Source organism: Cynocephalus volans, chromosome 10 (genome assembly GCF_027409185.1).
Source record: "Cynocephalus volans isolate mCynVol1 chromosome 10, mCynVol1.pri, whole genome shotgun sequence".
Taxonomy (NCBI): domain Eukaryota; kingdom Metazoa; phylum Chordata; class Mammalia; order Dermoptera; family Cynocephalidae; genus Cynocephalus; species Cynocephalus volans.
This window is the reverse complement of record NC_084469.1, coordinates 88,397,986-88,421,676: the sequence shown is the minus strand read 5'-3', so window position 1 is coordinate 88,421,676 and position 23,691 is coordinate 88,397,986. Positions and strand designations below refer to the sequence as shown.

At 44.5% G+C, this 23,691-nt stretch overlaps 3 protein-coding genes and 1 non-coding gene across 4 annotated transcripts in view; 2 read left to right on the top strand and 2 right to left on the bottom strand.

Annotated features, from left to right (window-relative positions):
- The window catches only part of RHPN2 (rhophilin Rho GTPase binding protein 2), a 50,800-nt gene extending 37,308 nt beyond the window's left edge, over nucleotides 1-13,492 (top strand). Inside the window, exons 8-15 of the mRNA XM_063112986.1 lie at nucleotides 535-722; nucleotides 1,124-1,280; nucleotides 2,849-2,968; nucleotides 4,554-4,748; nucleotides 6,830-6,906; nucleotides 7,630-7,776; nucleotides 8,090-8,245; nucleotides 13,232-13,492. Of these exons, the coding sequence (XP_062969056.1) occupies nucleotides 535-722; nucleotides 1,124-1,280; nucleotides 2,849-2,968; nucleotides 4,554-4,748; nucleotides 6,830-6,906; nucleotides 7,630-7,776; nucleotides 8,090-8,245; nucleotides 13,232-13,492 (1,301 nt within the window). The remainder of the gene's footprint in view (nucleotides 1-534; nucleotides 723-1,123; nucleotides 1,281-2,848; nucleotides 2,969-4,553; nucleotides 4,749-6,829; nucleotides 6,907-7,629; nucleotides 7,777-8,089; nucleotides 8,246-13,231) is intronic.
- A 1,595-nt stretch (nucleotides 13,493-15,087) lies between these two features.
- On the bottom strand, nucleotides 15,088-17,962 carry FAAP24 (FA core complex associated protein 24). Its single transcript, XM_063112988.1, has 5 exons — nucleotides 17,866-17,962; nucleotides 17,559-17,677; nucleotides 17,297-17,436; nucleotides 16,958-17,110; nucleotides 15,088-15,588 (listed from the first exon to the last, which is right to left on the bottom strand). The coding sequence occupies exons 2-5, from the start codon at nucleotides 17,662-17,664 to the stop codon at nucleotides 15,340-15,342; spliced, it is 648 nt and encodes a 215-aa protein (XP_062969058.1). The 5' UTR covers nucleotides 17,665-17,677; nucleotides 17,866-17,962; the 3' UTR covers nucleotides 15,088-15,339.
- LOC134389800 (U6 spliceosomal RNA) lies at nucleotides 16,475-16,582 on the bottom strand. Its single transcript, XR_010024772.1, has one exon. It is a non-coding gene; the product is annotated as a U6 spliceosomal RNA (small nuclear RNA).
- A 337-nt stretch (nucleotides 17,963-18,299) lies between the features above and the next one.
- The window catches only part of CEP89 (centrosomal protein 89), a 64,509-nt gene continuing 59,117 nt past the window's right edge, over nucleotides 18,300-23,691 (top strand). The window contains exons 1-2 of the mRNA XM_063112186.1: nucleotides 18,300-18,412; nucleotides 23,071-23,177. Of these exons, the coding sequence (XP_062968256.1) occupies nucleotides 18,374-18,412; nucleotides 23,071-23,177 (146 nt within the window). The 5' untranslated portion in view covers nucleotides 18,300-18,373. The remainder of the gene's footprint in view (nucleotides 18,413-23,070; nucleotides 23,178-23,691) is intronic.

Genomic DNA, 23,691 nt, shown 5'->3' with positions numbered 1-23,691 from the left:
TTAAACAGTAACTCCCTCTTCCCCCCTTTCCCCAGTTCTTGGTAACTTCTGTTCTACTTTATGTCCCTATGAATATGACTATTCCAGGCTCCTGAGCTAAATGGAATCATATAATATTTGTCTATCGATAACTGGCTTATTTCACTTAGAATAATGTCTTTCATCCATGTTGTAGCATGTTTCAGAATTTCAGTCCTTTGTAAGGCTGAAAAATATTCCATTGTATGTATACACCACGTTTTATTTATCCATTCATTCAATGATGGACATTTGGATTATTTCTACCTTTTGGCTGATGTAAATAACACTGCTGTGAATATAGGTATACAAATATCAGTTAAGTCCCTGCTTTCAGTTCTTTGGGTATATACCTAGGAGTGGAATTGCTGGATCATATGGTAGTTGAGAATCAAATTTGTTTAATGTGCTGTAGGACACCAGTTTTATATTTTTGCTTCTGTCGTTGTCTGTAGCAGCATGGTGAAAGAAATAAATATGATCCCCAACTAATGAGCAAACATTTCACAATTCTAGGTGTTTTAAACTACCTGAAAGAAACATTTACTCATACCCCGAGTTATGACATGAGCCCCGCCATGCTCAGCGTGCTTGTCAAAATGATGCTCGCACAAGCCCAAGAAAGCGTGTTTGAGAAAATCAGCCTTCCTGGGATCCGGAATGAGTTCTTCATGCTGGTAAAGGTGGCTCAGGAGGCTGCCAAGGTACGACTTCCTGGTTCCTGTGACTTTGGGGGTGGACAGGATACATTGGTGCAAGTATACCGGAAGCAGCGGGGTCTTCCCACGGCAGCGCGTCCACGACTTGGGCAGTGTGCCTGCCCCGGCCGGGGCTGCTGACTTGCATTTTCTTGGCAAGTGTCAGTGCTTCAGGTATGGATCACCAATTCCATCTGCAGCTCAGCCTGAAAACCAGCGTAATGACAGTTGCCTGATTCCCCTGTTAACTCTGGTGCTGACTGCACACGAAGTTACTTGGAGTCATTCTCAGATTCTGGAGTGGCCTCTGGCAGGGGCTGCTGTAGAGATGAAAGGGCTCTTTTTTTCAGTGGGGTTCATGAAGAACCCTGCTGGGCTCCCCTTTCCCAGTGTCCTTTCCTTTTCAGGTGGGAGAGGTATACCGGCAGCTGCACACAGCTATGAGCCAGGCACCAGTGAAAGAGAACATCCCCTACTCCTGGGCCAGCCTGGCCTGTGTGAAGGCCCACCACTATGCAGCCCTGGCCCACTACTTCACCGCCACCCTCCTCATCGACCACCAGTGTAAGGCATGGGGCTGGGCAGCTATGGAGTCAGGAAGGGGTTGTGGTCTGGCTGCCTCTGGAGGACTCTGAGCTGAGTGAGAGCTGCCTGCCTATCCTGGAGATGCTCACAGCCTGAAGGCACAGGATGATATGAGAATGTCATGTTGATTCAGGCAGCTGTCACGCAGGCCAGGGTAGAATTAGGGGTTATAATAGTCTTACTGTGGGAGGAAGAGGAGGTGGCTTTAATTCTATCTGGGATGAAGCAGATGACTTTTCACCTGGAATCTAGAATCTCAGGGGATGCCAAAAACTCAGTCATCAAGATAAATTGCATTTTAAGGTAATATTTTAAATGAATCAAAATTAATGTAAAAAATCTGTAATGAACAAAATTTTACATAAAGACAGGGATCAGTAATGTCTGTGCTGAGCCATATTGGACCCTGAGGCAGAAAGAAATTTTGATGTTTTATTCATCATGGGATTTTTTGCACTAATTTTGATATTTTAAAAATTGCATTAAAATATTATGTATCTTGTGTACTGAGCTTTTGGCACCTGCTTAATGTTGAGCCCAAGGTGAAAGCCTCATTTTCCTCAGCCTGGACCTGGCTCAGATTTAGAGGTTGGGTGGGAGTTTTGATGTGATTAGTACAAAGCAGCTCCTAGGGTAATTGAAAGGACAGTCTCTGGAGCCAGACTGCTTGGTTCATATCTCACCTCTGCCACTAACTAGCTGTGTGACCTTGGGCAAGTTACTTAGCTGCTCTGTGCCTCAGTTTTCTCATCTGTAAAATGGAGATATGAAGAGAACCTACCTCACAGGGCTGTAGTGAACAATATGTACCTGTATGCAAAGCTTGTATATAGTACCTTGTATATTGTAGGCTCTCTGAAAGTGTTAGTTACTACTAATATTATATAGTCTGTCAAGCAGTATAAGATATGTAAACAGATAGAAATATAGTGCCTCAGTAATTCCTGTAGAGACACAACTGAGGTAGCAGTTGGCCTCCTTAATGTATTCATGATGGTTTCTCAGAGGCAGTGACATTTGAATTGGACTTTTCTAGCTGAACAAGGGGGGAAAGGACAGCTAAGAGCAAGCAAAGTGACTGAGCACAGGAACGGAGGCTAAGAGGTAGTGGGGAGTGGCTTGGTGAGGTTTGAAAGGAAGACACCTGCCAGGGAAGCTCAGGTGAAGTTGAAGCTGGGGAGGGCCCTCCTTACAGGCATGGAGGCCACCCAGAGGTCCTGAGGCTGGCAGTGATAGGGTCAGGGCTATGATAGAAGGTTCTGTGTGGTGGCTGACTTGGAGGATGTAGCATGTGGGGGCCCAGAGCCAAATCATGAGTCCCTGGAGTGTGGATGGCCCCTAGTGAGCAAAGGCTTGGGGGCCGGATTGCCTGAAATGTGTCCAGGGGCAGAAAGGAGACCCATCATCCCAAATGCCTTATACAACTGGAGAGGAAAGGAGTCTGGAGATGTAGCTGAAAGAGAAATCTCTAAGTGATCTGTAGCGCCATCTCTGGAGCCCATGGATGCATCCTCGAGAGGGGATTTAACCTGTGACTGTCATTGCAGTGAAGCCTGGTGCCGATGAGGACCATCAGGAGAAGTGCCTGTCACAGCTCTATGACCACATGCCAGAGGGGCTGACGCCGTTGGCCACACTGAAAAACAACCAGCAGCGCCGACAGCTGGGTGTGTATCGGCCCTGCTCCTGGAACTGTGCCCCCACTTGGTGCCCAGCTGGTTCTGCTTACAAACAACCCCGAGAAGGGTCCCCAGGGGAGGAAGAGTAGGGCATGTTCTCAGGGTTCCCAGAGTGCCTAGGCCTCCTACAGTGGAGCCAGAGCTTTAACAATCTCCCAGCACTCTCAGGGTCCATGGGCTGGCCCTTGGCCATCCTAATGTGGAAAGATGCATTTATTGATTTTCTTATGCTTTGTCGCCAAGAGCACCTATGGACTGGTAATGAATTGTTGTGGTTTGGTCTCTGCCGTGTCTCAGCATAAATATCCCTTTCCATGTGCAAACCTCACTTCATCCACCACCCAAACCTGCCTTCCCTCCCCCACCCCCATGTGCACACGCAGTTTTCCCATCTCAGTGAGGGCAGCTCCGTCCCCCTAGGTGCAGAGGCAGAAACCTCAGGCTTACTTTCCACTCCTTTCTTTCTTCCTCACCCCACATTTGACTCTCAGATCCTTTTGGCTCTACCTAGTAAACATATCCCAAATCTGGCCACTTCTTACCCTACCACCCTGGTCAAAGCCATGTGGAGATAGTGCTTACTTACCAAACACTGATTCACTTAAACCTCATACAACCCTGACATAGCTCTGGTATGATCCCCATTTTACAGTTGAGCAGACAGAGGCCCAGAGAGGTCACACAGCTCCCTGCTCACAGCTGGACTCCCTGGTTCCCTCTGCTCCTTCAGAGTCTGGTCACGGGGGGTCAAATCACATCAGTGCTCTGCTCACACCCTAATGGCCTCTCATCTCACCCAGAGTAGGAGTGAGAGTCAGGCCAGGCGTGGTCTGTCCCCTCCTCCGCTCTGACCCCATTTCCTCCCCTTCTCTCCCACCCTCACTCCCTCCAGCCACACCCCAGCTCTTGTTGGCCTTGAGTATCCAGGTGGGCTCCTGCCCTGGGGCCTTGGCACCTGCTGTTCATTCTTTGAGGAATGATAATGTTCATTCTTTTCTGTCAGATATCCTCCTTCACTTCCTTCAAGACTCTGCTCAAAAGTTCCCTTATCAAAAAAGCCTTCCTTGATTACCCATTGTAGAACAACTCCCATTTCCAATCTTCTCTTGCCACATCTGCCTACCCTGCTTAATTACAACCTTATCACCACATAATCTATTACATATTTCTTTGCTTGTTAATTATCTGTCTTCAGCCACTGGCATGTAAACTCCATGAATGCAGGGGCAATTTTTTGTTCATTGCTTTATCTCTAGTGCCTAGATCATTTGATAAACATTTATGGAGTGAATATTTTATAAATACAAGTGAGCAGGGCTGGCTGATTAGAGTGTGGTGTTGATAACTCCAAGGTCCAGGTTTTGATCCCTGTTACCAGCCAGCCACCAAAAAGAAAAAATAATAATAATAATAAAATAGATACAAGTGAGCATATTACACGTGCATTTAAGAGGGGCTTACGCTGTCCAGATTCTTTAGAAAAGAGAACGTCCACCTGCTTGGGCTGATCGCAGGCCCTTTGGCTTTCCCTGATGTATTCACATGTCATGTGGGTGTGGTTTTCCATCTGCAGGAAAGTCCCACCTGCGCCGAGCCATTGCCCATCACGAGGAGTCCATGAGGGAGGCCAACCTGTGCAAGAAGCTGCGCAGCATCGAGGTGCTCCAGGAGGTGCTTTCTGCAGCACACCAGCGCTCGCAGCTCAAGTATGCTGAGCACCAGGAAGATGATGACCTTCTGAACTTGATCGATGCTCCCGACGTTGTTTGTGAGTGGCCAAGACTGTGTGCCTGCTGCTGGGATGCGTGAGAGGCAGGGGCACTCTGGGCAGACAGCCTGTATTTGCCCATCCTGCAGGGGTCAGGCAAGCCCTCACCGTGTGCTGGGCACTGGGAGGGCTGCACAGGTGAGGGACTAAGGTTCTGCTCTTGCCCTGGAGTTATCATCTCATTCCCACGTCCAGGGGCTTCTTTATGGTCTTCGTTGCTCCCCGTGCAGCATCTGACTCCCCTCCTGTCCCTCGACACCCCTCCCTTGGCATCCAGGCGCCCTGCCCTCTTGGTTCTCTTCTCGCCTCCCTAAGTCCTTCTCCATCCACTTTGCTGACTGTTCTTCTTGCCCTCCCACCCACCCTCCCAGCATTTTTGAGGGGTCCACTGTTCCTAGTTTGCTTTCTCTAGACCCCTCTCCATAAAGACCTTCTTTGGGGTTTCAGCCATCACTTCTGCTCAGGACACCCCTGGGACTTTACTGTTTGCCTTGGCATCTTTGCTGGGCTCCATACCCCCCCCCCCTTCCAGCTGCCTTGTCGGAAGCTGCACTTTGCTATCTGTCTTTTACTTCTAGCTCCATAGGTTGAAAGCCAAATGCATCATATTCCCAATCCTGTGTTTCCTCTTTCCCCTTTTGCTCCATCTTTTATCACCACCACGTTTCTAAGCATCCCCCGGGTGTTGAGCACTGTCGTGGGTTCAGGAACACAGAGGTGAACTGGACGGTTTTTGCTGCCCGTGGGGTGGTGGTAGTCTCTTCTGCCAGGGAGGGTGGGAGTGGGAGGGCCTCCCTGTAAGGTAGCTTCACAGTGAGCAATGACTGGATCTTTCTAGAAGTTAGGGGAGGGGGATGGAGGGTGGCCTAATCAAGAGAACCTGCTTTGTCCATTGCCCCCACCCTCCACTCTATTTCCTACCCCTCTGTCCTCGGTCTCTGGAGTTCCATCTTCATTTTCAGGGACTAGCCCGTTAGAGACAGGGCTTTGTTCAAGCTAGAGTCCTGGGCTCATCTGTAGTAATGTTAGCTGATATCTATGGAGCATTTGGGGGTCTGCCAGGCGTGACAGTTAGCACCGTATGTATACAAAATCTCATTTGATCCTCCTCCAACAGTGTGAGGGAGGTGCTAGCATTGCCCTCATGTTGAAGATGAGGAAATAAAGGCTTAGAGAGATCAAAGTTCTTGCCCCAGGTGACCAAGCTGGTAGATGGAAGCAGGAGTGGTGCTCAGGGACTCTCCCTTACAGATATTACAGGTACCTCTGTGGCCAGGAGCTAGAAACTTAAAGTCCACAGAGGGAGGGACACATGCAGCTCCAGTGGTGGTAACACTGCTCTCACAGCCAATGACGAGTGTGCCCAGGCCCAGCACTGTGTTACGTGGTTTGTAAGAAGCCACAGGGTAATCTTGTGGACAGAGAAGTGTGATCTACCTTGATGATGGTGCCAGATCTCCTATCCTAGTTTTTTGTTTTATACTGTTGTTCATGTATAATTCGCCTCCTCTGGGATCCTTTGTGAGAAACTGATGGGCTTGTGGCAAGGCTGGGCCAGAGCTTGCTGTGAAGATGCTGATGGAGATTTGTAGCTATCGAGGGACGTGATTTGGCAAATCCACTTCTCACTGTGAAATCCTCATTTCACACATTAATAATGAAAACAGGAAGCACATTACACCCAGGGCTGTGTACTGAGAGACACAGAACTTCTGTAACAGCAACACCTGAAATGTAGGTTAATTCTCAGTAGGGTTTTATGAGTGCCAAAAGAGGTCCGCTAGGGTATCAATAAACTTCTTGAAGGTGGGGAGTGTGTCTGTTCGTCGCTACTCTATCCCAGCCCCAGGACAGATTATGACTCATAATATATGCCCAAGTGAGAGGTACAGTTCACCCCTGGCCAGGGCCCTGAGCCATATTCCATCTTCTGTACTGCTTGTCTAAACCAAGGGGAAGGATGGTGACTGGGAGAAAGTGTTGGCTGCTGCTTCCTTTGAAGAAGCTGTGGACATGAGTTTTCAAGGATCACTTTCAAGAACAGAAACATTTATCCTTTAACTTCTGATTTTCTTTTCTAGCTAAAACTGAGCAAGAGGTTGAAATTATATTGCCCCAGTTCTCTAAGGTGACAGCAACAGACTTCTTCCAGAAGCTGGTATGTTGAACACTTATTTTATAAGTGACCTAAGGGGATAGCTTTTAAATTTTGCAAGTATATTACCTTAGTCCATAGGGCTGCTATAACAAAATACCGTAAACTGAGTGGCTTATAAAGAGCAGGAAATTTATTTCTCGCCGTTCTGGAAGCTGGGAAGTCCAAGATCATGGCACTGGCAGATTCAGTGTCTGGTGAGGGTCTGCTTTCTGGTTCATAGATGACACCTTCTCCCCGTGTCTTCATATGGTGGGAGAGGCAGATGAGCTCCCTTGGGCCTACTTTATAAGGATACTAATCTCATTCATGAGGGCTCTGCCCCCATGGCCTAATCTCTCAAATGGCCCCACCTCCTAATAATCACACTGGTGATTAGGTTTCAACATACGAATTTTGGGGGAACACAAACATTCAGACCACAGCATATGTGAAAAGCTATTTTTAGACATTTTATATTTCTTTATATTAGTAATTTTTTAAAGATCATTTTAATTAAGATAATTTCTAAAAGATAATTTTATTTGAAATGTATTGGATATGTTAGAGAACATGGCAGTGAATATTCTTGTATGGCTGCTGTAGCACATATTACCTTAGATGGCCTCATTAGTCCCTGAACAAGGCCAAGTGAGATCTTCAAGGACAACAGGCAACATTCCCTTTAGCTTTCAAATGTCTGATTCAGCCTTCAAACCCTACACCTAATGATGCTCTCTTCCAAAGGGTCCCTTGTCTGTGTTTTCGGCTAACAAGAGGTTGACACCTCCTCGAAGCATTCACTTCACTGCAGAAAAAGGGGACTTGGGGTTCACCTTGAGAGGAAACACCCCAGTTCAAATTCACTTCCTGGATCCTAACTGTTCTGCTGCAGTAAGTGTGCACCATTCTGGGTCGGGCGTAAAACCCACTGGCAGCTTCCCACGGAATCAGGCTGGGAAAATACAGAGAAGGCAGCCCAGGCACATATCGTGTCTTGCTGATTGAATTTAGGTTTCGTCTATGTTAAAGGCCTGAGTTTATATGAAAGCCCTCATGGATGCTACCTGCCCAAAGAGGAAGAGATTTATTTTTGCTTCCTTAAACCAAACTTAGGCAAACAATCTACTTTGTTAATAAATCTGGGATCTGATTCAGGGATTTGAATGCATAAAATGTTGACCTTTATATAAACCAACTTTTGTAGCTGGCAGGAGCCAAGGAAGGAGATTATATTGTTTCCATTCAAGACGTGGATTGTAAGTGGCTGACAGTGAGTGAGGTTATGAAACTGCTGAAGGGCTTTGGCGAGGACAAGATTGAGATGAAGGTCGTGAGCCTCCTGGATTCCACTTCATCCATGGTGAGCACTGACACCCCCAGGCAGTAATTAGTGGCATGGAGCAAAATTGGTGTGCATTTAGCCCCAGAGGTCTTTCCTAGGCCCTCTGCCTCCTGCCTGCATAACATGGCACAGACGGCTATCTCCTGAGCTGGTAATCACTGGGATTTGTCCACCTTGGGACAAAGCAATAATTGGGAAACTTTTTTTAAAATCGTATAGATAAAATAATCAATTTGTTTTTCTGATTAAATTCTGTTTCATTACAAAAGTAATAAATATTCATGGTAAAGACATGTTCAAATTATTCAGAAGGGCGTAAGACAGCATGTGAAATGAGAGGTGTGAAGCCTCCACACTTCAGAGACAGTGTTAGCTGTTTCCTGTAAGATCTTGGGAAGTGTTTGATGCCTCTGCAAGTTCATATGCACAGTTATATCCTTCATTTTTCCCAGATGGGAGGAATCATACCATGGGTTATCTTCTGCACTTTGCACACTTAATAACGTACCTCAGATACTTCCCTCTATGACAACGTTCATTTATTCACTTAACAAATATTGACTGAGCATCAGCTTTGTGCCAGACACTGCCTTAGGTGATTGGAGCTTGAACTAGACAGATAAGGTCCTGGTCCCCACGAAGCTGGCACTCAATAAGCAAATAAATGGTTGTGATTTTGGTAAGTGCTGTCTCAAGAAAAGAAAACATGTAACATGGTATAGTGACTGGGGATGGGGAGAGGCTCCTCTAGACAGGGCTCGAACTGAGATGTGAGTTTTGAGAACCAGTGAGCCATTTGAAGAGGTACGAGAAGAACATTCTGAGCAGGGGGACCAACAGGTGCAGAGACCCTGAAGCAGAAATAGCTTCTCCTGCCAGAAGGACAAAAAAAAGTAGGCCTTTCGGCAAGAGCACAACAAGAACTGAGATGGGACGGAGGCAGGGCCTCTTTGGCAGTGGTGGGAGTTTGGAAGCCATTGAACCTTTTAAGAAGGAGAATGACATGGTAAATGTTTATTTTAGAAGGGTGTCTGCTGCCTGGAGGCTGGCCATGGCAGTCATCCAGGCCAGTGATGTTAGCAGCTTAGATGAGGGGTTGGCAGTACAGGTGGCAAGAGATGGAGGCACCTGAGACATGTTTTGGAGGTAGAGCTGAAATGGGTTCATGGATGGTTTGTGTAAAGACGGTGGACGGGGAGATGACACCTCAGATTTTGGCTTGAACAGCTGCATGGGAAGTAGTTCTTTTTCATAATGCTGGGGAACGGGTGGTGAGGAAAGTGGAGGAAAAAGAAAACAGGAGTTGTGTTTTGAGTGTTTCAGATGCCATTAGCCATCCAAAGGTAAATGTCAGGTGGGCAGCCAGATGTTCGAATCCTCAGTTCGAGGGAGAAGTCAGAGCTAGAAATAATATTTAAGAGCCATTAGCATAGAGATGGTATTTAATGAAGTGACCTGCAAGGGGCTGAGGGCCAAGCACTAAACCCCAAGACACTGCAAACATTTAGATGTTAGAAGAGAAGTAGCTGTAAAGGGAATTGAGGAGAGTTCAGAGAGGTAGGAGAAAAAGCTTCTGAAATCAAGAGAAGAAAATCTTGCAGCGAGTGAATGATCAGTTTTGTTGAATACAGTTTAAAGGTGGAGGATGAAGGAGGCTGAGCCGTGTCTATGGTACTTGGCAGCAGGACAAAAGGACACCTTTTGTGGTGAGGTGGCAACAGAAATCAGGTTAGAGAGGGCTGGAGAGTGAATGGATTATATGATTGCATTGATATGAAATGTCAGAGTAGGCAAATTCGTAGAGACAGAAAGTAGATTAATAGTTGCCTGGGGCTGGGGGAATGGGGACTGGGAGTAACTACGGAAGGGTCTAGGGTTTCTTTTTGTGGGACGGCAGTGTTCTGAAATTAGTAGTGGTGATGGTTTCACAAATCTGAATATAGTAAAAACCATTGAATTGTATTAAAATGTGACTTTTATGCATAGTATATGAATTATATCTCAGTTTAAAAAAGAAGATGAAGTGGAGGGACTCAGATCATCGTGGGAGAAGAGATCATAAGAAATGTTATTTTTAGGGATAAAAATCCATGAGTTTCTGGACAAGTAATCAAGTTCCCAACCGGAAACAGAAAAGAAGTTTGTCCAAAAGGAGGTTAAGTAAAAGAGCTGAGCTATGGACTGAAGGGTTGGAGCAGAGGGCACAGGCAGAGGAGGCCTGACTTTATGGAGCAGACCTTGTCTCGAAAAGAGATGGAAAGGCTCATCTTTCAATACTGTGATATCTTTGAACCAGGCCAATGAAGAATCTGATATGTAGTGGTTAAAAGCAAGGATTCTACACTCAAGACTATCTGGATTTGAATCCTGGCTTTACTGACCTCTAGGTGCATAACCTTAGGCAAGTCAGTGAATAGCTCTGATCCTCAGGATAAACTTGAGTAAGTTTACTTAAAGCCCTTACAATTGTGCCTAACATGGGATACATTTCAATTCATAATAGGTATTATAATAATAACCATAATTATTGTGTTTATTCTTTTCTCCCATCAAGGACTTTAGATAATAATTGAGCACTACTTTCAACTGCTGACCTTTTTCTTCAAACAAAATCAAATAATAAGAACAAATAAAACCTATTGCTCTGGCTGAATGGATTACCCTCTACCCTTGACTGCTCTCTTGACTACAATGGGGATCTCTAGTAATCCTCCATTGAGCACATTTCTAAAACTGCTGATGTAGTAGTGGAAAGAATCTAAGGCTTGGAATCAAGACCTGGAATTGGGCCCTTAGTGCCATTAATAACCTGTTTGACCTTCAGCAGGTTAATAACCTTCCTGGGCCTGTTTCCTCATCTGTAGAATGTAAAAGTTAGACTAGTGCAGTGATTTCAAACGGTGCTCCATAAAGCCCTAAGAGTTCCAGAGTGGTGCCCCAGGAAGATTTGGGGAGTAGGTGTTGGGGAGCATGCTGGACGAAGACAGGAAAAAAATAGTGAATGGAAGGGAGGAAGGGAAGATCAGTGAAAGAGAGCAGAGACATTGGGGTGGTCAAAGGAGGCTTTTCATAGAAGGTGGGGTGCATGTGCATGCGTGCATGTAGATACCAGAGCAAGCTTGTGTGCTGATGGGAAAGGTCTGGAGGCAGGAATCCAGGAAGGAGGGGACACCTGGAAGAGAGAAGGAGTCTGATCCAGGCACACGGAAGGGTGTGGTCTTTGGGGACAGATGCAATTAAGTATAAAGCAAGGATATCAGGAGGGCATGTGAGTGGCTTGAGGAGAGAGGAGACAAGGAAATGAAATTACTAGGGAAAGACAGGAGTGCCAGGAAATGGAGTGCTTATTAGAGGTTTGGGGTCAGGGTTAGAATTTCAAGGGAAGCCTTGGTAAATAGTCTCCAGCAATGTGCAGCTCTGTTTGGATGCAGACCTGGGGGAGGCAGAGGGTAGAGTTTAACTAGAGTTGACATTTTGCCTTAGGAGTATGGAAGGGAACTGAGGATATTTATAAGGCAATGCTTATAACAATACACATGGACTCTAAGCAGGTTAAGGTTGGGAAATGTTTGCAGGTCTCAAATCTACTTCCAGAATTGTTTTATGAGTATTTTAAATGATAGTGTGTGTGTCCTGTAAAGCATGGTGGGATTAATGGCCAGTTTTATAGAAAAGGGAGAGAAATCTTCATCCAAAGGTGTGAAACTTTGAGAGGGGTGTTTTACAGTAAATATCCCTCCTTTATTATTTCATAATTCAATTCCTCCTAAGATTTGTATTATGAATAATGTACCGCACCACTTTGGATATATTGTATATCTATTTCTGTAAATGGCCTTAGTGCCTGGAACATAGAAGATATTCAATAGGGCCGGCCCGTGGCTCACTCGGGAGAGTGTGGTGCTGATAACACCAAGGCCCCGGGTTCGGATCCTATATAGGAATGGCCAGTTCGCTCACTGGCTGAGCGTGGTGCTGACAACACCAAACCAAGGGTTAAGATCCCCTTACCGGTCATCTTTTAAAAAAAAAAAAGATATTCAATAAACGTGGTGAATAAAACAATCTCAATGTTAGGAAAACCTTAAAAGCAGGTAATAACCCATGTGGAAGTGTTTAGTCTCCTCACATTTCCTTATATGAGTCCCTACATAACCCTTTCAAAATTAGTAGTATATAGTGTTTAGTGTTTAGTTCGTGGGTACAGAGTTTCAGTTGAGAAGGTGAAAAGGTTCTGGTGACAAATGGTGACAGTGGTAGTACAACAGTGTGAGTGTACTTAATGCCATGAACTGTACCCTTAAAAATGGTTAAAATGGTTTGGTTAGAGCATGGTGCTGACAACACCAAGGTCCAGAGTTGGATCCCTGTACTGTCCAGCTGCCCCCAAAAAAGCCCCACAAAAACCTAAAAATGTTTAAAATTGTAAATTTTATGTTACATATTTAGCAGTTTTTTTAAAAAGGGGAAAAATGTTAGCAGTATCTTCACTGGATTCTATATTATCTTTAAAGAGAATAAAGTTAACCTATACCTAGTGGCATGGATTGAAATCCAGAATCTGTTAAGTGAAGAAAGCAGTGTACAGAAGTGTTATGTAGTATATTCCTTTTAAGAAGACAAAAAAGCATACTTATGCATATATGTAAATACTTGTATATGCACATTCTCTCTTGAAGTATAACACAGTGGCTACCCTTAGAGGAAGGGCCTGGAAGCCAAGGTGAGAGGGAGACCTGTTGTTCACTCATATTGTTGACCATTATTATGTATTACTTACTCAAATATAATAAGAGCCTTAAAAAGTGAGTAGTAGTTCCTGAGTCTAAATTATTACTAAGTATTCCTTAAAAATTGTCCATTGGTCACCTAAATTTCAGAATTATATCAACTTAATTTTAGATAGGTTGCTATAGGTGCAGAAAGTGAACCTCAAACTTTGTAATCATTTATCAGATATCCTGAAGATTTCTAACACCCCCTTTCTTCCTTTTCTATGTGCAGCATAACAAGTGTGCCACCTACTCAGTGGGAATGCAGAAAACTTACTCCATGATCTGCTTGGCCATAGATGATGATGATAAAACTGAAAAAACCAAGAAAATTTCAAAAAAGCTTTCCTTTTTGAGTTGGGGCACCAATAAGAACAGACAGAAGTCAGCCAGCACCTTGTGTCTCCCGTCGGTTGGGGTCGTAAGGCCTCAAATCAAGAAGAAGCTCCCCTCTCCTTTCAGCCTTCTCCACTCCGACAGTTTTTTGTACTAACGTGAAGAAACAAATGTTTAGGCCCAGAACGTTTCCGGTGCTGACTAAAATTTCTGCCATAATGGAAAATTTCTAAATATTCTCAAATCGCATTTTCTTAGCAGTAAGTTTTTGCATTTGATGTGTTCTTATGAATGGAAGTAACAGAAACCTCTAGAAATTTGTGGAAAACAAACTTATTTGAAGTGTCACTATATTGCTGCAAGTTATTTATTATATAATGTATTGTAAATAGAATAGTGTTGAAAATATGACTGTTTTTAATGGTTACAATTATGACTTTCAGTCACTATTAAATTGGGGTTACCTATATTAGTACTGTTTGTGAAAGTTCCCAGGTTTAGGTAATAACCATTCCTTATAATCTAGAATTCAGATGACCCCTGACTTAAGGCAGGTCAGAAGACTAGGATAGAATTAAATTAACTAAAAACTTCCAAAGAGCTGCTTCCTAATGGGAATTTATTAACTAAAATGACAAGATTTAAATATTTCTACACAATACGAATGCTATTTACAGATAAAGTCTAGTGCCAAATTTGTTTTATTAAATAACAATTTAGGAGCAGCTTTTCTTCTAGTTTGATGTCATTTAAAAGTTGCTAACACAGTGGCAGTGTTAGAGGAAGATGCTGTCTACAAGGTAGATAATATACTGTTTGATACTCAAAACATTTTTCATTTTGTTTAAGTAGAAAGTACATAATTGTATATTTTAAGACTCGGGTAAAAAAGGGGTTTTATATTTTACAAGATAGAGATGTAAATGATTCAAGTTTAAAGCTCTATTTGACTTTCTTACCAACTGATTTCCCTTGCTATAAGTTGGATGACACAGTGACTAGTAAGATTCACTGTTGACATAGTACAAGTTACATAGCTAAAAAATATAGCATGAAATCTAATTCTGAGAATTAACAGGAATTTAAATATTTTCTATTGTGCAATATCTTAAGGGAACCACCTTTGGAAAAGCGTATCCACTGCTCTTAGGGCCAAAGTTCTATAAATGTTTAAATAAACACATTCATTTACCTGAAATATATGGCATCTTTAAATGTATTTATTTTTTGAATGGGCAATTGTACCTTTTGATCCCCAGCTCCTGGTTCCCCTCGCCGGATGCAGCTGCCCTAACATTTTCTCATGTATCCTCCTGTTCTTGGCGCATACACATACAGGGCTTTCTTTGTTCAGAAGACATACTCAGTGATTATAAACAAACAGTACAGCTACCAAAAAAAAAAAAGAAAGAAAAAGGGCAGGAAGGTCGGAAAGAAGGAACTGCTGTGTAATTGTTTTTTTTTTTTTTTTCTTTTTCCTAGCCAGATGAGGTACAAATGTATAATTGTTTACTTACATTGGCAGCAGCCCTCACAGCAGAGGTATATGAAGACCAGACCTAAAGGGTAGCAGCTCTGACACCAGGAACAAAGGGCTAATGATACACAGTGCTTTATTGTAGGTTTGTTTCTTTTAAATGGTCACATCCACCACTTGAAACTTTAGACCTTTCTCTGATAGAAGAAGGTCAAGGTCACACATTTAAAATCTGCCTTAACCAGCTTTTTGCTGCGAATGAGAGTCCTTGAATTTCTTAGGAATATCCCCACCAGCCCTTTTCATCTCAGCAGAATAAGGACAGTTCTATCTGTGGCCCACTAACTCAAATAAATGCCTAAATGCAAACAGCAAGGCACGACAACTTGCAGGCTCCATTCAGGCCTCCCCTCATCTTTCACTAGTTATTGTGAGAGCACATCTTTCTTCTTGGTTCTTAAGTATGAAAACAAAATCCTGTCATTTGTGGTCTAAAGGAGAAAACATAGTAGATGTGAGGCCAGCTGTCACCTGGAGTGTGTGAAGAAGGCATGGATTTGCTGTGCTACTGTTTGTCCCACAATTGGCTCAAGTTCTTGGATGGAAGCATTACTCAGTTGGTAAATACTCGGAAACTTCTGAAGCAGAAGGGGAGCTTTAACTTTTCCAACTCCTGGAATCTGCTGCACAGTTCGAAGGAGGGATGGCTCAGAGAGCAGAGCCCTTTTCTTCCTGAGGAGAGGGTTCTTACTGACCTCTTTGGTTTGCTCTTGAACCTGAACCGGAAATTAAAGGAACAGTACATGAGCGCCCTCTAGAGGAGTGGCAGTTTTCTTAAAATTTGTTTTATGGAAATTGAGTTTTTCCACTTGGTTCAGCTTGACTTACAGGTCAAACATGTTTTCATACACCATGAATATAATTTTTCAGGTATCAGCAAAATTACTAAAAGATGAACTATATAACTACACAAAGTAAGAGATAAAAATAATTTACAAAAACTTGAATTTTCAGAATGTTTAGAATAAAACTAGTGAGAAAAACACTCCAAGGAATTTGGACACTTTCCTGTGGTACATTAAGAAACATTTCAGTTGTGCAGGATTAAATAATGGCCATACCTACACTGGACTTGCTTCATACAGGACCCGCAGGAAGCTTGCCTATCAAAGGAGAAGCCCAGTCTTCAGTGTGGTGATTATACTAAGGCAGATAATAGCATATATCACGGGAAGCTAGGAATAGTGATGCAAGGGATGGGGTGAAGAGGGGTCCATGAACCACACTGCTTGCATTTCCAATTGGGTTCTCAACCCTCACTGCACGTCAGAGGAGATTCAAAAACACCACCACACAAAAAATTGATGCTCAGGCCCTATCCACATGTTCTGATTTTTAATTGGTCTGAGGCAATATATCAATATTTTTAAAAGTTCTCCAGGAAATTCTAATGTACAACCAAGTCGAAAAATCAGTAAGGACAATGAAGAACTAATATTTTTTTTTAAATAAGAGAAAAGCATATGAATTTGTTTTTAAGGTTTTTTTATATATTCAAAATATTTTAACGTTTCCATACTTGTGGGGTACAATACATTGTTTCAATACATACATATACTGCACAATGATTCACTTAGGGTAGACAGCATAGTTTTACACCCCAAAAATAGGGAATGCTTCACGAATTTGCATGTCATTCTTGCCCAAGGGCCATGCTAATCTCTTTATCTCTTTATCATTCCAATTTTAGTATATGTGCTGCTGAAGCAAGCATTTCTTTTGTCTTTTAAATAAACATTACAAATTTCACACAGAAGTGCTGATGCTTATCAAATACGTGGAGATGAGGCAAAGCAGCTGCTACTTGACATTTTTACTAGCACAAGTACAGGTTAGTAAATGATGGAGTCATCATGGCTTGGGAGTCTAAAATCAGGTCTCCAACTTGCTCACATTGTGATACAATTGTGGGTAGCAAGTTCAGCTGGCTGCAGAGGCAGCTTCTGAACTTAAATTCCTCAAGAAAGGTTTTATAAACCAACACAGGAATGACACAGATTGAATTGATGGGTTGCAATTACAGCAAGGGCAGCTGAGAGTGCATAAGGACAGGGCTACTGTGAAGGAGTAGGAACCCGTACTTACTAACTGGACAATGAGGCAGGAGGCTTCCATCTGGCTGGCCACAGGAAGCAACACCATCCCAAGGTCCAGCACAGTAAACTTCTGAATGGCTGAGAAGTATTGTTCAGTCATCTGTGTTTTTTCAACTACTACAATCCCTTGAAGATGACTGGACTTCAAAGAAAAAAAGACAGTAAACCATTTTGTAACAGAATTCCTTTCAAGGTTAAAAAAGCTATCATTTTGTGCTAGAAATGCCCAATGGTTTCATATAAATTATATCAAGCCATGGCGGCGGGGGTGGGGTGGGGGTGGATAAAAGTCAATGTTCCATTTCAGTTTCCTTAATTCAGTACTTACATTTCTAACCCGAACAAGCCTCTTTCTGTAGCCATTTCCTGCCACCAAATCAGCTTCGGTGATATAAAGAATGCAGGATCTGTTAGACAGGTAAAAATCTACTGGTGTCAGGTCTTCCTCAAAAACGAGGTTAATTTTCCCTTAAAATACAGACGAGAAAATGAGTTCCGTTGTTTTTGGATGAAAAGGCCCAGTAGGCAGGACTTTTAAAAACGATGTGTGTCGGGAGGAAAGGGCTTACGGCAGAGGGCAGCCCACTGACCTTGCATCCCCTGTGCCAGCTGCGACCCGCGCCATTTCTCATTGGCCACAACGTGCCCAAAAGGCACGTGCACAGGGCCTGTGCCATCGGGGGACTTCCTTTCCATCGGTGGTCTCGATCTAATGAGGGCAATGCAAGACAGCACTTGAGCAGGCTCTCCCGCACATTGCCCACATTCTGCTCGAAGCCCGGGCCTCTTTGGCAGGATCCCGTCTGCAGTATTCTTTCCAACACTGAAATAATTGCCAAAGTCTAAGAACCAGGAGATTCCTGTCCTGGCAGCCGCGTCCTCATTTTCGTCACCTACCTGGCCCCTGACACTCCAGCTCGGTCCGTGCCGTGGCTCCTTAGTCCATTCCAGGACAGTGAGTCAATTCCCCAGGGACCCCCTCACCTCCGCTCCAGTCTGGGGAGTTCCAGCTACATTACCTGCGGTTGCGCCATTTCCGGGTTTACGCTTGCCGCGCTCGCCAGGTTTTTTATTCTGCCCGCCCTCCACCTCCCACAGCTCCGGATAGGCTATGGCGTCAAAGATGGACACCTGAGCTGGCCAATAAGAAAACCGATAGCTCAGACTGTTTCCGCACTGGTGGGGATTTGAATGGGTCCCACTGGTTGCCAAGAGCGACGAGTGTGAAAGTATTCTTGTCTCTGATTGGTCGAGGGGAAAACAGAGCCAATGGCAGAGGTAGTTGTTTTGAAGTGTATTGCGAGGAAACAAGCATCTGGCGCCAGGCTTCAGGGAGCGGTCCCACACTGCGGTGAGACCTGCTGGTAAGTCCAGCCACTGGGCTGGCCACCCCCCAGCAGCCAAGATGCTCCTGGGATTTCCGAGAGGACGCAAGAGCCAGTTCGTAAGTAGACCCTCGCCCGTCCTGCGCTTTGGCCCCGTGTGGCCGCGAGTTGGGGGTGAAGGGTTGGGGCAGGTTTGGATTTGGCCTGACATTGAGGGAAGGCAGCGGCACCAGAGGAAGTAGTTTTCAGTTCGAGAAGCCCTGATTTTTTGCGTTTTAAAGAATTCTCTATCCCAGGGCCGACCACAGTCGGACAGGCATCACCCTGTCTTCCCTGCAACATTCGCTCCGGTGCCGGGGAATTCACTCCTGCCCGGCACAAACCTGCTCCACGGCTGGATCTCCCCAATAGGGATATTCTTGAATCCTCCCTCCGCCACCCACCACGTCAGCAGGTCCCATCGATTCTACCCACTGTAAGCTGCTGCCACCCCTATCCCGGCCTCCAGCATCTACCTAGACTGCCTCCTAGACACCTCCTCCCTAGTTTCTCTGCTTCCACTCTGCCCTTCCTCTAGGTCCGTTCTCCACATAGCAGCCAAAGGGATTCTTTTAAAACGCAAATTTGATCATGCCACTGGCCTCATTAGAACCCAGCGTCCTCCCCACTACCACACACACTCTCCAGCCACAATATCCTTCATTCAGGCCTTCGCCTTTTCTATTCCTTCTACCTGGAACTCTTCCCTCCAAATCTTCCTTTGGTCACTCTGTCACTGTATACTCATACTCCCAGTCTCATTCTCTGACCACCCCTCATTTCTTTCCTACTCACTTCCTCTAGGATCCTTACTCCAACAATCTGTTGACAACTCCCACCTCCCCCCTAAAATCTTTGGATCCTACAAACTTAATGCTTTTTTTTTTTTTTTTTTTTTTTTTTTTTTGGCAGCTGGCCTGTACACCATGCTCTAACCAACTGAGGTAACTGGCCAGCCCTGATCCTACCAACTTTTAACTGACCATCCAATCCCTCATGTCCTCATTGCCCTCTTTTTCAGCTCTAAGTCCACCGGCCATCATTATAATTGCTCTGCGTGTAAACCCTCAACTCTTTTGCTCCTGTCTCCTTTTTTAATATGTGTTTGGAAAAACCCCAAACCTACTTACATTCAATTCTTCACAGATTTAATTCTTTAAGTGCAGAAAAAGCATTATGATAAGGGCACTCCTGAACTCTGTTTTAAAGCAAGATCAGAGAGCATGTCTGACTTGGCTTCATGCTCTCAGCCTGTGTGACCTGCTGAAGTCATTTTAGATAGGTGGATGTTGAGAAGCAATGAAGACATAATTGAAGCATATTTTTGCATTGCAGTTTTGCTAACTAGAATCAGCATGTTTATGGAGTTTTTATTCAAAGCAGTAACATTACTGAGTTCCTACTGTGTGCACAACTAATTGATAGCCTATGACAACACACTGTCTAGAGGATAGACAGGCCTACAAATAATTCATTATAAAATGGTAAAGCAAGAACTACTGTAGAGGTCTGTACCTGGGGAGGGGCAACTAAGTCAGTCCAGAGAGTTGACCTGAGCCTTAAGGGAAATAAGGAACGAGAATTCTGGGTGGAGAAGACAGCATACACCAAGGCCTGAAAAAGAATGAATTATTTGCTGTTTAGGAAAGGGAAGACAACTCTGAGTGCTAAAGCATAGAGAATATGTTCAGGGATGAGGAGGGGTAGCAAGAGATGAATCTGGGTCCATTGGTAGGAACCAACTTACAGCATTGCCTTTCATGCCATGCTGGTCCATTTACCTGTCACCAAGAGAGTGGGGATGCCCATGATGAGGGTTTTCATGTTGGGTAGAGATAGGATCATCTTGTGATTTTAAGACTGGAGGTGAGAGGACCATAGTTAGGAAATGATTATAGTGGTACAAGTTAGAAATGTTCAGCATACTATGGGGATTCACTCTTTTAAAATAGAAACAAAACAAAACTTATGAGCCCTTTTTGGAGGACCTACTAGATGTCAGCCCCTGGGGATTCAAAGGTTAAGAAAGCTCTTTCAAGGCAGACATGTAAACTGTCAAATTGCTTGATGAAGGCAGGGTGGTAGGTGCCACACAGGGGTAAACAGAGAGCGGAAGGATTCAGTGGAGATTGCACTGGAACACCTGCTCCTGTGGGTATCATGGAAATGAAACTGGGGTGGGGATGGGGGCTGTGGGAGACCATTGGAAAGTCTGGCCATCCCTCAGTCCTCATGGATGCCCCCTGGCTGCGTCTCCCTTCCCTCCCATGTGCCCTGTGCTTACCACTGTCTTTGAAGGGGCCACTTTCAGTGGGTGCTCTTCCCCAGGCCACAGGGTCTCTTCAGTCTGGTATCAGAGCCCTTCAAATGGGAATAATCTCCACTCTCACCTACAGCTCATCATTCTAGCCTCTTCCTCCCGGATGCCTCTGTATTCCAGTGTGAGAAATGCCCTCACCCGTCCAATGCTAAGGGATGGACATGGAGAATCAAGGCACAGCAAAGCAAGACTTTGATTACGGCCTTATAAGGTTTGGGTGTCTGAAGGGCAGGCACATGGAAAAGGGCTGTGGCAAGCAGTTTGTTCCCTAGTATGCAGGTCCCTTCCCCCACTTCCTCATTGGCTTGAGTACTACAGGGTACACAATCTTCCCAAATGAAGGCTAAAGTTTATTACCCCCTTGTAAAGAATTCCTTTTTCTGGGGGCTCAGAACAAGCCCGTGAAAAAGGCCACTTAAGCCCTGTGAAAGGAGAAACACCAAAGAATAAAGAAAACAATGGGGGCTAGTAACTAATTACCATCTCAAGGGAGCTCTATCTGTTCAGAGACCCCCTGGGAATGGGCTGGACCAGTCAGATGACTTTTGGGCTGGGCCTGAATCAGTTAAAACACCCTCAGATAAGTTATTTCTGAAAATGAATCACTTAGATTATTTTCTTACATACAGCAAACTGGAGTACTTACTTCCAGAGCACTGCCACCAGTCTCTTGCTCCATATGGTCCTTTGTTCGTGCTGTTCCCTCTTCCTAGAATGCTTTTCCATCACATTTCGTGTTCTGCCTCTCATAGGTGTGAGCGAATGGCTGGTGCCCAGAAAGTAAGATTGGGCTAGATTCAGAAACTTCCGAGAGACTCCCAGTTATCTAAAGCATATGCCCAGTTACCTAAAGTAACTTTTATTGTATGTAGGAACTAGTTTTCATTACTCTCTGCATCTCTCTCTCTTTTTTTTTTTTTTTTAAAGTCTTAGGGTATTCAGCTTTATGTCTTTTTTTTTTTTTTTTTAATTTTAACATTTATTTATACATATTTGTGGGGTACAGTGTGTTGTTTCAACACATGCGTATACTGCACAATGATTCACTTAAGGTAGATAGCGTAGTTTTGTACCTGTTAGTCTACCACTTCTTCTCCGTATCACCCCTATTCTGCATCTTTGAGATAAGCCACCTAAAATCTTTATTAAGACCCTTCTAGGTGTAGGGTAATGTGTTCTGTGCTAGAGTTCCAGATGTGTGGAGAACCAAACTTTTTCCCTCTGTTCTCACACTGCAATCAGCATAGAAGACTTCTGTGACCAAATGTGTGGGGGTTGCGTCCCACACACCAAGCAAGCAGTAAATAAATTCTGCAGCGGATACCAGCTGGGTGTCTTCTAATTCAATTCAATTCTGACACTACCTGGAGACACAGGTTGAGGACACAGTTCCCAAGGCTGAGCCCCACTTTCAATGCCAATCACAATGCCTAGGGTATTTTGCCTGTGCTTCTGACCGACTGGCTATAAATTGGGGTTCCCATAGCTCCCTCCTTAGGTTTGATTAATTTGCTAGAGCAGCTCACAAACTCAGGGAAACACTTATGTTTACCAGTTTATTATAAAGGATATTACAAAGGATACAGATGAAGAGATGAGGTTTGGGGGAAGGGGCGTGGAGCTTCCATGCCCTTCCTGGGTATACAACCATCCAGGAACCCCCAGGTGTTGAGTTCAGCTCTCCCGAAGTTCTCTGGACCCAGTCCTCTTGGGCTTTTATGAACACTTCATTACATAGGCCTTCATTATACTTCATTCAGATCCCTGAATCATTATTCAGTCATTAGCCATTGATGAGCAACTTAACTTTCAGCTCCTCTCTCCTCCTGGAAGTTGGAGTATGGGGCTAAAAGTCCCAGTCTTCTGATCCTGCCTTGGTCTTTCTGGTGACCACCCCCCATCCTGAAGCTACCTAGGGGCTGCCAGCCACCAGTCACTCATTAGCATATAAAAAGACACTCATCGCTATAAGGATTCCAGGGAGTTTAGGAGTTCTATGCCAGGAAATGGGGACGAAGACCAAACATATATTTCACAATATCACACCAGGGTTAATAAAGATAACAATATCACACCAAGGTTGATAAAGATACCTGCTTCTCAGGAAGTGGCCCTGCTCAATTGGGGGCAGTGCTGTGGGACCAGTGGAGGGGCTAGAGGGTGACTCTGGGGGATAGTCAGGAGGGAAGGACAGAAGGGCCCTCACAATGGAATGGACCCCTGTGATGGTTCACTCTGGGAGGGTGTACTTGGTTGGCCAAATGACAAGAGGAGTGGGGCTCCCGGTGGGGCTGGATCCCTGAGTGGCCAGCATAGGTGTCCTCTTCCAGGCCCTGGTGGTGGTGGTGGTGGTGGTGGTGACAGGATTCAAGTGATCCCCTCCATCCCCGTGACCTCTACTGGGTTTCATTTGTACAGAAATACATCATCCATGGCCTTCTCCCTGCAGCCAGCATCGCTCCAAAGCCAGCTGTGCCCCGCACGCCTCCTCCCCGCAGCCCCAATCCATCTCCAGAGAGACCAAGGTGAGTCTCAGATGAGCAGGCACTAAGGTCACCCCTGTGCTTGGCCACCAAGTACTGGATCCTAGATCTGTTCAAACTAGCTAGAAAAAAACACAAGTGGAATGGTTAGAATCATGTCCTTTTATTCCGTAATGAGGCACTTATGGTTTATCTGAGGGGTAAGGGACTTACTTGGGGTCTCTTCCCTCCAGGTATGAAGTTCTCACATTTCATTATTAAATGCAGTTAGTATTTTTCAAAATATAAAGCGTTAAATCCTAAGTATTCAGGTTAATAGCACTTTAAAAGGAATTTTGAATTGTGCACATAATTTTATCTTTAAACACAAGTCTGTCTTTTAAAAGAACTGCTTTGCCAGAAGGAAGGGAAAGTGTGTTCACTGCTAGACCTGGGATTCCCCATCCTCCAGTGCTCTGAACACACCAGACAGCCAACTTTCTTTTATTCCTGGCTATACCTGAGACCTCTGCCTGCGCCCTCTAGGATTTTAAACACAGGAGAATTTTATTTTATT